General features: G+C 40.0%; 1 protein-coding gene across 1 annotated transcript in view; it reads right to left on the bottom strand.

Annotated features, from left to right (window-relative positions):
- Window positions 1-12,638: 12,638 nt before the first annotated feature.
- The window catches only part of ZPBP (zona pellucida binding protein), a 140,521-nt gene continuing 136,287 nt past the window's right edge, over window positions 12,639-16,872 (bottom strand). Inside the window, exon 8 of the mRNA XM_055420215.2 lies at window positions 12,639-13,050. Within this exon, the coding sequence (XP_055276190.1) occupies window positions 12,956-13,050 (95 nt within the window). The 3' untranslated portion in view covers window positions 12,639-12,955. The remainder of the gene's footprint in view (window positions 13,051-16,872) is intronic.

Below are 16,872 nucleotides of genomic sequence, written 5' to 3'. Positions count from 1 at the left end.
GGTTAGTTAGTTAGTTCAGTCGCTCAGTCGTGTCTGATTCTTTGCCACCCCATGAATCACAGCATGCCAGGTCTACCTGTCCATCACCAACTCCTGGAGTTTACCCAAACTCACATGCATTGAGTCGATGATGTCATCCAGCTATCTCATCCTCTGTCGTCCCCTTCTCCTCCTGCCCTCAATCCCTCTCAGCATCAGAGTCTTTCCCAATGAGTTAAATCTTCGCATGAGGAGGCCAAAGTACTGAAGTTTCAGCTTCAGTATCAGTCCTGCCAATGAACACCCAGGACTCATTTCCTTTAAGATGGAATGGTTGGATCTCATTGCAGTCCAAGGGACTCTCAACAGTCTTCTCCAACACCACAGTTTAAAAGCATCAGTTCTTCGACACTCAGCTTTCTTCACAGTCCAACTCTCACATCCATACATGACCACTGGAAAAACCAAAGCCTTGACTAGACGGACCTTTGTTGGCAAAGTAATGGCTCTGCTTTTTAATATACTGTCTAGGTTGGTCATAAATTTCTTTCCAAGGAGTAAGCGTCTTTTGATTTCATGGCTGCAATCAGCATCTGCAGTGATTTTGGAGCCCCCAAAAATAAAGTCTGACACTGTTTCCACTGTTTCCCCATCTATTTCCCATGAAGTGATGGGACCAGATGACATGATCGTAGTTTTCTGGATGTTGAGCTTTAAGCCAACTTTTTCACTCTCCTCTTTCACCAAGAGGCTTTTGAGTTCCTCTTCACTTTCTTCCATAAGGGTGGTGTCATCTGCATATCTGAGGTTATAGATATTTCTCCTGGCAATCTTGATTCCAGCTTGTGCTTCTTCCAGCCCAGCGTTTCTCATGATGTACTCTGCATATAAGTTAAATAAACAGGGTGTAAATATACAGCCTTGACATACTCCTTTTCCCATTTGGAACCAGTCTGTTGTTCCATGTCCAGTTCTAACTGTTGCTGCCTGACCTGCATATAGGATTCTCAAGAGGCAGGTCAGGTTGTCTGGTATTCCCATCTGTTTCAGAATTTTCCACAGTTTATTGTGATCCACACAGTCAAAGGCTTTGGCATAGTCGATAAAGCAAAAATAGATGATTTTTTGGAACTCTCTTGCGTTTTTCATGATCCATCGGTTTTTGGAAATTTGATCTCTGGTTCCTCTGCCTTTTCTAAAACTAGCTTGAGAGAGAAGGAACAAGATGGTGGAGGAATAGGACGGCAAAACCACTCTCTCCCCCACAAATTCATCAAAAGAACATTTGAATGCAGAGTAAAGTCCACAAAACAACTTCAGAATGCTTGCAGAGGACATCAGGCACCCAGAAAAGCAGCCCATTGTCTTCGAAAGGAGGTAGGAAAAAGCATAAAAGATAAAAAGAGAGATAAAAGAAGTAAGGTCGGAGCTCTGTCCTGGAAAGGGAGGCTTTAAAAAGAGAGAAGTTTCCAAACACCAGGAAACACTCTCACTGGCGAATCTGTGGCAAGCCTTGGAAACTCAGAGGGCCACATAACCCTCTCTTTTTTTTAAGATTTTTTTAAAAACCCACAGATTACCTGCCAAAAGGTAACTCCCAGTGGAGAAGCAGCGCAGACGCCTGCATACACCATTAGCAAGTGGGGGCTGGGCAGGGAGGAGCCAGCTGAACTGCTTAGAGAGAGGACTGGGCTTGAATGCCATGAGAACAATTTGAGAGAACTGGGGAGAGCAAAGCAGACTGTGGGATAGCTTCCCCAAGAAAAGGCGGAAAGCTCTAACCTAAGACTCTGCCAGCCCCACTCACAGAACAAAGGGCTGAGCAGAACGAGCCAGCTGTGGTCGGCCCATCCCCCATCCCCCCGCTGAGACAGGCAAAGGAGGGCAGCCAGAGCCGGATGCGGCCCCAGAAAGGCATCGGATACAAACTGCAGGCAGGCTTGTTGCTAATCAAGACTTATTGGGCTCGGGCCAGTGAATATCTGCCTGAGAAGGTGCGCCAGTTGTACACCCAGAAAACCTAGTGGCAGGGACTGGTGAGGTGATAAGTCGCAGCGACCGTGCTTGCCAAACACCTGGTCACCTGAGCTGCTCGGACCAGGGAAGGCACAAAACGTAGGCCCAACCAAGTCTGCGCCTTTGTGGAGTACACGAGAAACTGAACTTGAGCCGCTCAGACCTGGGAAGTGCATACAACCCAGCGCCGGCCTCGGACAGTTCCCTGCAGAGCAACCTAGAGCCTGTGCAGTGTAGACTGGGACAACATATGCGCTGTGAGCAGGGGCAAACCCAGTGTGACTGAGATGCTGCGAGCACTCCCCACATATGCCAGAGATATTTGTCTGCAGCATTCCTCCCTTCCCAGAACAGGACTGAACAACTGAGCCTTAAAAAGTGTCCACCCACCCCCTAGTATCAGGGTGGAAATTAGACACTGAAGAGACCAGCAAACAGAAGCTAAAACAGAGGGAACCACCTTGGAAAAGACAGATAGAGAAGTCTAGAGGCTACTCCAAGAATAAGACCAAAAACCAGAGGAAAGAGGCTTAAGCCCGAATCTTGAGAACACCAGACAACTCCTGACTCCAGGGAACATTAATCGATAGGAGCTCATCAAACATCTCCATACCTACACACTAAAACCAAGCACCATCCAAGGGTCAACAAGTTCCAGAGAAAGACATACCACGCATATTCTCCAGCAACACAGGAAAATAGCCCTGAGCTTCAATATACAGGCTGCCCAAAGTCACTCCAAACCCACTGACATCTCATAACTCATTACTGGACACTTCATTGCACTCCAGAGAGAACAAATCCAGCTCCACCCACCAGAACACCGACACAAGCTTCCCTAACCAGGGAACCTTGACAAGTCACCCGTCCGCCCCACACACAGCGAGCAAACTACATAATAAAGAGAACTCCACAAACTGCCAGAAGACGGAAAGGCCACCCCAAGAAAAGCAATATAAGCAAGATGAAGAGGCAGAGAAATACCCAGCAAGTAAAGGAACAAGATAAATGCCCACCAACACAAACAAAAGAGGAAGATATAGGGAATCTACCTGATAAAGAATTTCAAATTTTGGTGGTGAAAATGATTCAAAATCTTGAAAGCAAAATGGAGTTACAGATAAATAACCTGGAGAAAAGGATTGAGAAGATGGAAGAAAGGTTTAATAAGGACTTAGAGGAAATAAAAAAGAGTTAATATACAATGAATAATGCAATCGATGAGATCAGAAACACTCTGGAGGGAACAAACAGTGGAATAACAGAGGCAGAAGACAGGATAAGCGAGCTACAAGACAGAATTGTAGAAATAAATGAAACAGAGAGGAAAAAAGAAAAAGGAATTAAAAGAAACGAGGACAATATTAGAGACCTCTGGGACAATGTTAAACGCTCCAACATTCGAATCATAGGAGTCCCAGAAGAAGAAGACAAAAAGAAAGACCGTGAGAGAATACTTGAGGAGATAATAGTTGAAAACTTCCCTAAAACGGGGAAAGAAATATTCACCCAAGTCCAAGAAACACAGAGAGTCCCCAAGGCGAAATACTCAAAGACACATATTAATCAAATTAACAAAGATCAAACACAAAGAACAAATATTAAAAGCAGCAAGGGAAAAGCAGCAAATAACACACAAGGGGATTCCCATAAGGATAACAGCTGATCTTTCAACAGAAACTCTTCAGGCCAGGAGGGAATGGCAAGACATACTTAAAGTGATGAAAGAAAATAACCTACAGCCCAGATTACTGTACCCAGCAAGGATCTCATTCAAATATGAAGGAGAAATCAAAAGCTTTACAGACAAGCAAAAGCTGAGAGAATTCAGCATCACCAAACCAGCTCTCCAAAAAATGCTAAAGGATCTTCTCTAGACAGGAAACACAGAAAGGGTGTATAAACTCGAACCCAAAGCAATAAAGATAATGGCAACGGGATGATATTAACAATAATCACCTGAAACGTAAATGGGTTGAATGTCCCAACCAAAAGACAAAGGCTGGCTGAATGGATACAAAAATAAGACCCCCATATATGTTGTCTACAAGAGACCCACCTCAAAACGAGGGACACATACAGACTGAAAGTGAAGGGCTGGAAAAAGATATTCCACGCAAATAGAGACCAAAAGAAAGCAGGAGTAGCAGTACTCATATCAGATAAAATAGACTTTAAAACAAAGGCTGTGAAAAGAGACAAAGAAGGACACTACATAATGATCAAAGGATCAATCCAAGAAGAAGATATAACAATTATAAATATTTATGCATCCAACATAGGAGCACCGCAATATGTAAGACAATTACTAACAAGTATGAAAGGGGAAATTAACAACAATGCAATAATAGTAGATTTTAATACCCCACTTACATCTATGGATAGATCAACTAAACAGAAAATTAACAAGAAAACACAAATTTTAAATGATACAATAGACCAGTTAGACCTAATAGATATCTATAGGACATTTCACCCCAAAACAATGAATTTCACCTTTTTCTCAAGCGCACACGGAACCTTTTCTAGGATAGATCACATCCTGGGCCATAAATCTAGCCTTGGTAAATTCAAAAATACTGAGATCATTCCAAGCATCTTTTCTGACCACAATGCAGTAAGATTAGATCTCAATTACGGGAGAAAAACTATTAAAAATGCCAACATATGGAGGCTGAACAACACTATGCTGAATAATGAACAAATCATAGAAGAAATCAAAAGAGAAATCAAAATATGCATAGAAATGAATGAAAATGAAAACACAACAACCCAAAACCTTTGGGACACTGTAAAAGCAGTGCTAAGGGGGAAGTTCATAGCAATAGAGGCACACCTCAAGAAACAAGAAAAAAGTCAACTAAATAACTGAATCCTACATCTAAAGCAACTAGAAAAGGAAGAAATGAAGAACCCCAGGGTTAGTAGAAGGAAAGAAATCGTAACAATTAGGGCAGAGATAAATGCAAAAGAAACAAAAGAGACCATAGCAAAAATCAACAAAGCCAAAAAGCTGGTTCTTTGAGAAGGTAAATAAAATCAACAAACCACTAGCCAGACTCATCAAGAAACAAAGGGAGAAGAAACAAATCAATAAAATTAGAAATGAAAATGGAGAGATCACAACCAACAACACAGAAATACAAAGGATTATTAGAGAATACTATCAGCAATTATATGGCAATAAAATGAATAACCTGGAAGAAATGGACAAATTCCTAGAAAAGTACAACTTTCCAAAACTGAACCAGGAAGAAATAGAAAATCTGAACAGACCCATCACAAGCACGGAACTAGAGGCTGTAATCAGGAATCTTCCAGCAAACAAAAGCCCAGGTCCAGACGGCTTCACAGCCGAATTCTACCAAAAATTTAGAGAAGAGCTAACACCTATTCTACTCAAACTCTTCCAGAAAATAGCTGAGGAAGGGAAACTTCCAAACTCATTCTATGAGGCCACCATCACCCTAATCGCAAAACCTGGTAAAGACCCCACAAAAAAAGAACACTACAGGCCAATTTCACTGATAAACATAGATGCAAAAATCCTGAACAAAATTCTAGCAATCAGAATCCAACAACACATTAAAAAGATCATACATCATGACCAAGTGGGCTTTATTCCAGGAATGCAAGGATTCTTCAATATCTGCAAATCAATCAACGTAATACACCACATTAACAAACTGAAAAATAAAAATCATATGATTATCTCAATAGATGCAGAGAAAGCCTTCGACAAAATTCAACATCCATTTATGATAAAAACCCTCCAGAAAGTGGGTATAGAAGGGACATACCTTAACATAATAAAAGCTATATATGACAAACCCACAGCAAACATTATCCTCAATGGTGAAAAACTGAAAGCATTTCCCCTAAAGTCAGGAACAAGACAAGGGTGCCCACTCTCACCACTACTATTCAACATAGTTCTGGAAGTTTTGGCCACAGCAATCACAGCAGAAAAAGACATAAAAGGAATACAAATTGGAAAAGAAGAAGTAAAACTTTCACTCTTCGCTGGTGACATGATCCTCTACACAGAAAACCCTAAAGACTCTACCAGAAAACTACTAGAGCTAATCAATGAATACAGTAAAGTTGCAGGATATAAAACCATCACACAGAAATCCCTTGCATTCCTATACACTAATAATGAGAAACTAGAAAGAGAAATTAAGGAAACTATTCCATTCACTGTTGCAACGAAAAGAATTAAATACTTAAGAATATATCTACCTAAGGAAACAAAAGACTTGTACATAGAAAACTATAAAACACTAGTGAAAGTAATCAAAGAGGACACTAATAGATGGAGAAATATACCGTGTTCGTGGATTGGAAGAATAAATATTGTAAAAATGAGTATACTACCCAAAGTAATTTATACATTCAATGCAATCCCTATCAAGCTACCAAAGATATTTTTCACAGAACTAGAACAAACAATCTCACAATTTGTATGGAAATACAAAAAACCTCAAATAGCCAAAGCAATCTTGAGGAAGAAGAATGGAACTGGGGGAATTAACCTGCCGGACTTCAGGCTCTACTACAAAGCCACAGTCATCAAGACTGTATGGTACTGGCATAAAGACAGAAATATGGATCAATGGAACAAAATAGAAAGCCCAGAGATAAATCCACGCACCTATGGACACCTTATCTTTGACAAAGGAGGCAAGAATATAAAATGGAGATAAGACAGTCTCTTTAACAAGTGGTGCTGGGAAAACTAGTCAGCCACTTGTAAAAGAATGAAACTAGAACACTTCCTAACACCGTGCTGCTAAGTCACCTCAGTCGTGTCCGACTCTGTGTGACCCCATAGACGAAGCCCACCAGGCTCCCCCGTCCCTGGGATTCTCCAGGCAAGAACACTGGAATGGGTTGCCACTTCCTTCTCCAATGTGTGAAAGTGGAAAGTGAAAAGTGAAAGTGAAGTCGCTCAGTTGTGTCCTAACACCGTACACAAAAATAAACTCAAAATGGATTAGAGAGATAAATGTAAGACCAGAAACTATAAAACTCCTAGAGGAGAACATAGGCAAAACACTCTCCGACATAAATCACAGCAGGATCCTCCAAGACCCACCTCCCAGAATATTGGAAATAAAAGCAAAAATAAACAAATGGGACCTAATTAAAATCAAAAGCTTCTGCACAGCAAAGGAAACTATAAGTAAGGTGAAAAGACAGCCTTCAGAATGGGATAAAATAATAGCAAATGAAGCAACTGATAAAGGATTAATCGCCAAAATATACAAGCAGCTCCTGCAGCTCAATTCCAGAAAAATAAATGACCCAATCAAAAAATGGGCCAAAGAACTAGCAGACATTTCTCCAGAGAAGACATAAAGATGGCTAACACACACATGAAAAAATGCTCAACATCCCTCATAATCAGAGAAATGCAAATCAAAACCAGAATGAGATACCATTTCACACCAGTCAGAATGGCTGCTATCCAAAAGTCTACATGCAATAAATGCTGGAGAGGGTGTGGAGAGAGGGAACCCTCTTACACTGTTGTTGGGAATGCAAACTAGTACAGCCACTATGGAGAACAGTGTGGAGATTCCTTAAAAAACTGGAAATAGAACTGCCATATGATCCATCAATTGCACTCCTGGGCATACACACTGAGGAAACCAGAATTGAAAGAGACACATGTACTCCAATGTTCATTGCAGCACTGTTTATAATAGCCAGGACATGGAAGCAACCTAGATGTCCATCTGCAGACGAATGGATAAGAAAGACTGAGTACATATACACAATGGAGTATTACTCAGCCATTAAAAAGAATGCATTTGAATCAGTTCTAATGAGGTGGATTAAACTGGAGCCTATTATACAGAGTGAAGTAAGCCAGAAAGAAAATCACCAGTACAGTATACTAATGCATATATATGGAATTTAGAAAGATGCTAATGATAACCCTGTATACGAGATAGCAAAAGAGACACAGATGTATAGAACAGTCTTTGGGACTCTGTGGGAGAGGGTGACGGTGGGATGATTTGGGACAATGGCCTTGAAACATGTATGTTGTCATATGTGAAACGAATCACCAGTTCAGGGTTGATGCATGTTACAGGATGCTCGGGGCTGATGTGCGGGGACGACCCAGAAGGAGGATAAAGGGAGGAGGGAGGTGGGAGGGGGTTCGGGAGGGGTAACTCATGTACACCTGGGGTGGATTCATGTCAATGTATGGCAAAACCAACCAATATAATATTGTAAAATAATTAGCCTCCAATAAAAAATTAAAAAATAATAAAATAAAACTAGCTTGAACATCTGGAAGTTCATGTATTGCTGAAGCCTGGCTTGGAGAATTTTGAGCATGACTTTACTAGTGTGTGAGATGAGTGCAACTGTGTGGTAGTTTTAGCATTCTTTGGCATTGCCTTTCTTTGAGATTGGAATGAAAACCGACCTTTTCCAGTCCTGTGGCCACTGCTGAGTTTTCCAAATTTGCTGGCATATTGAGTGCAGCACTTTCACAGCATTGTCTTTCAAGATCTGAAATAGCTCCACTGGTAATTCCATCACCTCCACCAGCTTTGTTGTTAGTGATGCTTTCTAAGGCCCACTTGACTTCACATTCCAGGATGTCTGGCTCTAGGTGAGTGATCACACCATGGTGATTATCTGAGTTGTGAAGATCTTTTTTGTACAGTTCTGTGTATTCTTGCCACCTTTTCTTAATATCTTCTGCTTCTGTTAGGTCCATACCATTTCTGTCCTTTATTGAGCCCATCTTTGCATGAAATGTTCCTTTGGTATCTCTAATTTTCTTCAAGATATCTCTAGTCTTTCCTATTCTGTTGTTTTCCTCTGTTTTGTTGCATTGATCGCTGAGGAAGGCTTTCGTATCTCTCCTTGCCGTTCTTTGGAACTCTGCATTCAGATGCTTATATCTTTCCTTTTCTCCTTTGCTTTTCACTTCTCTTCTTTTCACAGCTATTTGTAAGGCCTTCTCAGACAGCCATTTTGCTTTTTTGCATTTCTTTTCCATGGGGATGGTCTTGATCCCCTGTCTCCTGTACAATGTCACGAATCTCCGTCCATAGTTCATCAGTCACTTTATCTATCAAAACGTTGTATATTAAGGGAAATACTGGCTGCATATGCATGAATAAAACATATAATATGAATAAAGAATTCACACAAATGTAGGAAATTTCCCCAAATGTTAACATTGCTGACATCTGGGTTATGAAACAATATGTGGTATTCTCCCCATACTTTTACTTTTATTTCTCCCCATAAATTTCCTCCGTTTTACCTATTTCCTATAATGAATGAACACTCTACCAATTAGCATGCTTTTGGCTGCAGAAAACATAACTTGTTTTAACTAAAGAAGCTTTTGTGTTTCACAGAGCTGGGGAGTCCAAGACAGGCTTGGATTCAGACATAATAACAGCAGTAATTCATCATTACCATCAAGGCCCAGCTCTTCCTGAGTCTCCACTCTGGGTCCTCAGGGTGGGCTCCATCCTCCAGGCATTCACCTCACAGTTTCAGCAAAACAGAGGTCAGAAAATAGCCACATGCTGACTGGCTAGGAAGGACCGTTCTCTGGAGTAAACAAACTTGGTGCTCCACCGGGAAGAAGGTGGGCAAGCTGATACTGAAGAGATGAGCAACTGTGTCTTCCCCAAATGGTTACTCTTGTCATTTGTCAAAATATGTTTACTGCTTCCAGGATTTCCCAAAGTAATTCATTTCATTGTAGAAAATCTGGAAAACAGATGGTATCAAAAGAACCTCACACAGGAATCTATTACAAAGGATGGTCACTCTAACATTTTGGTTCATTTGTGTTTTAAGACCTAAAACTTTATTATTTTAATTTAATTTTTAAATTAATTTTTACTGGAGTCTAATTGCTTTACAATGCTGTGTTAGTTTCTGCTGTACAGCAAAGTGAATCGGTTATATGTACACATATGGCCCCTCTTTTCTGGATTTCCTCCCCGTTTAGGTCACCACAGAGCACTGAGTAGGGTTCCCTGTGCTGCACAGTCGGTTCTCATCAGTCATCTGTCTCACACAAGTATCAACAGTGTGTATGTCTCAATCTCAACCTCTTAATTCCTCCCACCCCTCCGCACAACCTTTGGTGTTCATATGATTGTTCTCTACCTTTGTATCTCCATTTCTAAACCCTATATAGTACTACATAACATGCTACCACATGGAAACAACATAATTTATTTAACCATTTTGCTAGGAGATAGTTTCTATTAATTCCATTTTTATTATCAGTAACCCTAGATGGAATATTTCGCCTGATCTCTAATCTGCTCCCTTTGGACAGTGTCCTTTAGGTGAAATCACTGGACCAATGTTACATATTGCCAAACGAGTACATATTACACATCCATAATAAGGAAAGTCTAAACAGTAAAACACACAATGGGATCATGGTTGCCATAACTCACACGTCAATGTAAACATCAGGTTGTGCAATTTAAGAAAAGTTTCAATAAAAATAAGTCATTATATAGATGCAAGATATTATTTTCATACTAACAGAGATAATAAACACTGAAACTGCCTTATGTCAACAATCTATCTTAGGGATTAGTTTATAGTTTTCATCATACACATTGTCAACTGCTTACAACTTCCAACATTCCACAACCTATCTGTCAGTACGATTGAGGCAACTTTTACCTTAGTTTTAAAGCATTTATATTGATGGGACGTTAATAATGTATTAAGTAATTGAAAACTTACTAAACTCATAGCTATGTGCTATGAAGAAGACTAGGAAACCAGGAATACTCTGGTAATGAATACCGTTGAATGTGAAAGACAGACATACAAGCAACTAAAATAAATGTGACAAGTGATCAAACAGGGCAAAGAACATTTCACTACGGGACCCAAGGAAGAGAAATAATGAAGACATCTCTTTCTTCTCCCAGTTTATCTTCTGCTTCAGTTTCTACCAACTGCTCTCCCTGCCTGGATGTTTGAATCTGGCCTTGCTCCGCCCCGGCATGTGCGTGGCCCTGCTCTTGGTCAGCCTCCCCGAGGTGAGAATCTGCAACTGGCCCTGATCGCCCTGCCCCTTGTCCCCTCTCACCCTGGACCCCCATCTCTCTGCCCGCCTCTGCCCACACCACCGTGACACCCCGTGCTGCTTCACAGATGATTAGCGAGGGGCCTGATCCTGGTCACTCCTTACAAAGACACATGGGAAATTCAAGTCCTCTGAGTTGTTAAATAAGAAGAAGAAACTAATCCCAACTCAGGGAATACAAAGGAAAGAATATGTATCCCAATTCATCATATTATACAATGTAGAAAACAGTTGCACTGCTTTCACGGATGGAGACTTGATAGCTCTTTTATGAGTTACAGAAACCATTTGCTAGAAGAACAATAAGCTACCCAAACAGTAAAACAGCAGAAAAGTGTTACTTAAGGGTAGAAAGAAGGTTCTTGAAAAACCTCTCAAAAATATAGGAAAACACTTACAACACGATTACAGTCCAAAGGGCCTGTTAGAGAAACATCACTAGGTATAACAAAGAAATGTTATTTCCCTTGCCTCTGTATTTGTGTGAGAATTCCAGGGTAACACTTATCCACAGGGAGAACAAAGCTAATATAGTAACTGGACCTTTCAAAATGCCATGCAGGGCCTCAGGGTCAGTAAATGCCTCTCTGTAAACTGTCCAGTGTCTGGCACACTTGTGCCCAGATCCAACCTGTGTGCATTTGCCATTCACATGTGTTCATGTCTCAAGAAAGGATAGATGAAGAGAAACACAGGGAACATTCCAAAGAGAGTATAAAGCTGATACAAATATAATAAAGCAGTAACTAGAAAACTGAGAAGCTACTGATTCTGTGATTTACTCCTGTATTTTCCCTGTAATTAATGTCTAAATCTGTGGTAATTTTTCATATTCGAACACAACACCCCAGGGTAAGAGTGTCAGGCGGCTGTAGCAGTGCCTGTCACAGACGCTTTAACAGGGAAGGAGGGAAAGAGCTGCTGGGTCCTCATCCTCAGACAGGCTTTTGGGGAAGGGGCTGCTAAGTTCCTCTTTGTCTCCATAAGAGCTCAAATGGCGAATTATTTATTCATTTTTTAAAGACATTCATTTCTTTATTTGGCTGCACTGGGTCTTAGCTGTGGCATGCAGCAGAGACTGTCTAGCCGTGTGGGGGTCAGTTGTTCTTTGGCATGTGGGATCCTAGTTCCCCGAGCAGAGATTGAACCTGTGTCCCCTGCATTGCAAGACAGATTCTTAACCACTGGACCACCAGAGAATTCCTTCAAATGTTAATTCAGGCACCTACAATGACTGCTCTAAGATGTCAAAAAGATAATTTGAGGGACTTTAAACTGAAAAGTTTAAGATCACCGCAGTAAACTGCATTAAAAACCCATAATGTGTTTGAAGGTGTGTGTGTATATGGATCTAGGTCTTAAACTAAAGTAGCTAAAAATTGGAATAATAAGACTTGAAGTTTTCAAAAAGTGACTTTGAGCTATGAAAGTTCAAACTGCAAGGAATAAAATCACGTAAAATTAAAGAAAAGGACTGAAACAAGCTGAAATTACAATTACTGTAGAAGAATACAGTGGCCTCAGATTAGTTAACATATAATAATGACAAAATGGGCAATTTTTGAAAAATCATAAAAACCTTCTGGGTTAACCCAATATAGTATATTTGACATTATCTTAAAAACAGTGACCCAAGAAATATTTTGGAGTCATATGTAGATCTGGCATTAATGAATAAAGATTACTGGCTGTTCTGTGTATAAAGAATTTGGATATACAGCATTTCGATTAAAATGACATAATTTTTTGGTAAAATCTAATACATTTAATTTTGGCATAATAGTGATTTATTATATATTAATACTTCAAAAATATACTTTTGTGTTTGACAAACCATCGACGAGATCAAATGGCCTATAAACATGCTTTTGCTCCAAACACCATGCTGCTATTGCACTGAAGACAGTGAATTCCATCACGGGAGTTATAAGATCCAGGACTGCAGATTACTGTGAATAAAAAATAAGTTAATAAGTAACAGTCTCCTAATGCCACGTAAGTTAACTTTAGATGGAGAATACATTCTCAAAGAAGAGTTTTTTCTTCTTTTTGGTTTTAAATGTGGTAAAATGTACATAACATAAAATCTGCCATTTTAACCATTTTGAGTATACAGTTGAGTAGTGTCACGTATACTCAAATCATTGCACAACTAATCTCCAGAACTTTTGCATCTGGGACAAACTGAACCTCTGCACACATTGAACACATCCTTATTCCCCCTTTCCTAGGTACTGGCAGCCACCATTCCGCAATTTGTTTCTATGAATTTGACTCCTCTAAATGCCTCATGTAAGCTTAAGCCAAGACTGAGCCCACAGTGTTGACATTAGAAGGCTTACTGGCCATCCTGTAAATTCTAGAAGAATGTGACTACCAGATGGTCCATAGTAAGCATGCTCCAGATGTATAAAGATTGCCACAAATATGGGAAGGACTTGCAGATTATTTTTAACAATCATCTGGTTTCAAATTCTATTTCTATCATGGGTTAAAAGTGTAATTTTAGAAAAATTACTTAGCCTAAAATGTAACTCAGTTTGGTCATCCCTAAAATAAGGATCTATTATCAATGTTACCAATGCTCCTTCTGCATGATGGGAAGTAAAGAAAGGTAGAAAGAAACCAAGGTTAAATACATTCTTTGTTGTTGACTAAGTTTGGGATCCTGGGCAAAGTAGTCAATTCTGTTAGTTCTAGATTCCTCATTTCTTGGACACCTGATGCGAAGAACTGACCCATTTGAAAAGACCCTGATGCTGGGAAAGATTGAAGGCAGGAGGAGAAGGGGACGACAGAGGATGAGATGGTTGGATGGCAACACTGACTCGATGGACATGAGTTTGAATAAACTCCGGGAACTGGTGATGGACAGGGAGGTCTGGCGTGCTACAGTCCATGGAATTGCAAAAAGTTGGACACGACTGAGCGACTGAACTGAACATTTCTAAAACAGGTACAATGACGATCAAGTCATAGTGTTACTGTGAGGACTGAAATCAGATGACTTAGAAAACACCAAGATTCTGACAAGCACTGCACTCAGTAAATGCTTAACCCTGTGCGCTGCAGGGCTGCTCTCTCCACCCACCTCTTCTATGTGTGTACTGCCATGAAGGTCATGGGAAGACATCAGCCCTCTAATAGGGCTTGGGTCTCCGATTTTCCCATTGCATATGTCATCAGCCAAGGGATCATGAAGATGTTAATAAGAGCACATCTGAGAAGACTCTTGAGAGTCCCTTGGACTTCAAGGAGATCCAACCAGTCCATTCTGAAGGAGATCGATCCTGGGTGTTCATTGGAAGGACTGATGCTAAAGCTGAAACTCCAATACTTTGGTCACCTCATGCGAAGGGTTGACTCACTGGAAGACTCTGATGCTGGGAAGGATTGGGGGCAGGAGGAGAAGGGGACGACAGAGAATGAGATGGCTGGATTGCATATCCGACTCGATGGACATGAGTTTAAGTGAACTCCGGGAGTTGGTGATGGACAGGGAGGCCTGGCGTGCTGTGATTCGTGGGGTCGCAAAGAGTCGGTCACGACTGAGCGACTGAACTGAACTGAACTGAACTGAAGGATGGGTTATCGTAGGCCATGAAAGAAGATTTTTTTTTCTTAGCACCGTAATTTAATAATACATGTCACTGATTGGATCTGGGTCATATTATATTATTTAATTTCATATTTCTTTCAAAATACATATTTTTTCAATTGGGAAACATCTGAATCATCACTCAGAGAAAGTATTCTCTGTTCTAGGTTCCATAGAGTTCCTTGGTTTTAATAGACATTTTATTTGGAAATTAATGATCCAGATGGAAAAAAAAATTGGTAAATAAAACTAAATTGATGTGCTGAAGTAATAAGAAGAATATTTAAAGTAAAAATGCATGTGGTAAAATTATAATGATATAATGTTTCTCAAAGGAGTGTGACCAAGGTACATATTCTCTCAAAGACACATTAATATTTCTTGAAGCACAAATAGGAAAGACTGAGCAAAGGGATTAAAAATGTTGAATCATTAAACATGGAGAACAGAAGCCTGCATGAAGTCTTACACACATATTTTTACATGACTGTCACAAATAGAATGGACACCGGCATAAAACCATCGAAACCAAAACATAAATAATGATATTCTAATAAATATTCTTATGTTTAAAAAGCTTTCATAATACTGTATATGTATATTGTTTAGTCACTAAGTCATGTCCAACTCTCTTGCAATCCCATAGACTATAGACTGTGAGGCCCTCCTGTCCATGGGATTTCCCAGGCAAGAATACTGCAGTGGGTTGCCATTTCCTTCTCAAGGGGTCTTCCCGACAAAGGGATTGAACCTGTATCTCATGCATTAGCAGGCAGATTCTTTACCACTGAGTACCAGACCAGGGCCCTTATCCGTAAACTCTCTCCTAGGATATATTCTGAAATATTTTGTTTTCTCTTAAGCAAAATTGAGGGAAAATGCTAAAATATTATTAAATTTAAAGTACAAATTAGTGAAATTATCTTCCAGGTTTGAGTCTCATGGAATGGAATATCTCATAGCTACAGTTAAAAGAGTAGCCTAATTAAATTTTGATTATTTCAATAAGAAGAGAAGAAAGCACTGGTGACTGATCAGTATCAACATATAAAGAAATGATAAGGAAATACAGGAAAAAAAACTTCATGAGTTTTCAGTTCAGTTCAGTTCAGTCGCTCAGTCGTGTCCGACTCTTTGCGACCCCATGAACCACAGCACGCCAGGCCTCCCTGTCTATCACCAACTCCCGGAGTTCACTCAAACTCATGTCCATCGAGTCGGTGATGCCATCCAGCCATCTCATTCTCTGCCGTCCCCGTCTCCTCCTACCCCCAATCCCTCCTAGCATCAGACTCTTTTCCAGTGAGTCAACTCGTCACATGAGGTGGCCAAAGTATTGTTTTAGATGGGGACTAATTTCTTTAAAAAGAAAAGTGACTAGCCATAATAGTAAATAATTGATTCATTTAGCATTAAAATTAAAAACTTAATAAAAAGAATCATAAAAGTGACAATAGTCAAGCAGGAAACCTAGGAAATAGTTGCAGCTATAGCCACCAGAGGACTATCATTCAGAAAACATATATAATTCATATCAATCAATGAGAAAAGGACAGAAAACTAAAAACAGGCCCAAAAGAGAAAATATAAATATCCAATGATTGCTATTTTATTGATTCACAAAATAGTGCTCAAACAAATAAAAAATTTGGGAAACACAAATAAAGATCAAACTATAAGACACTGAGCGTGTTCTCAGTGAGAAGGTGGACTAGGAAATCCCTTGAGATGAGAGCTTAGCATTTTCTTACAAAATCAGGATTAGAAAAAGATGATGACCATCTCCACCACCATTGAACACCGTATTAAGAGTCTTGCCCAGAGTAATTAGACAATAAAAAGGAAGCACATTCAAATGGTAAAGGAAGACTGATGCTATCCCTGTTTATAACGGGTTTGATCCAAATTGCCAACATCCATTGGATTGTAGAAAAAGCAACAGAGTTCCAGAAAAACATATACTTCTACTCTATTGACTACGCCAAATTCTTTGACTGTGTGGATCACAACAAACTCTGGAAAATTCTTAAAGGGATGGGAATACCAGATCATCTGACCTGCTTCCTGAGAAATCGGTATGCAGGTCAGGAAGCAACAGTTAGAACTGGATATGGAACAACAGACTGGTCCCAAATAGGAAAAGGGGTACATCAAGTCTGTATATTATCACCCT

The sequence above is a fragment of the Moschus berezovskii genome, chromosome 3 (genome assembly GCF_049115385.1).
Source record: "Moschus berezovskii isolate FMDL1 chromosome 3, NW_MosBer_1.0, whole genome shotgun sequence".
Classification (NCBI taxonomy): domain Eukaryota; kingdom Metazoa; phylum Chordata; class Mammalia; order Artiodactyla; family Moschidae; genus Moschus; species Moschus berezovskii.
Note: the sequence above shows the minus strand (reverse complement) of the source record. Positions and strands in the feature narration are given on the sequence as shown.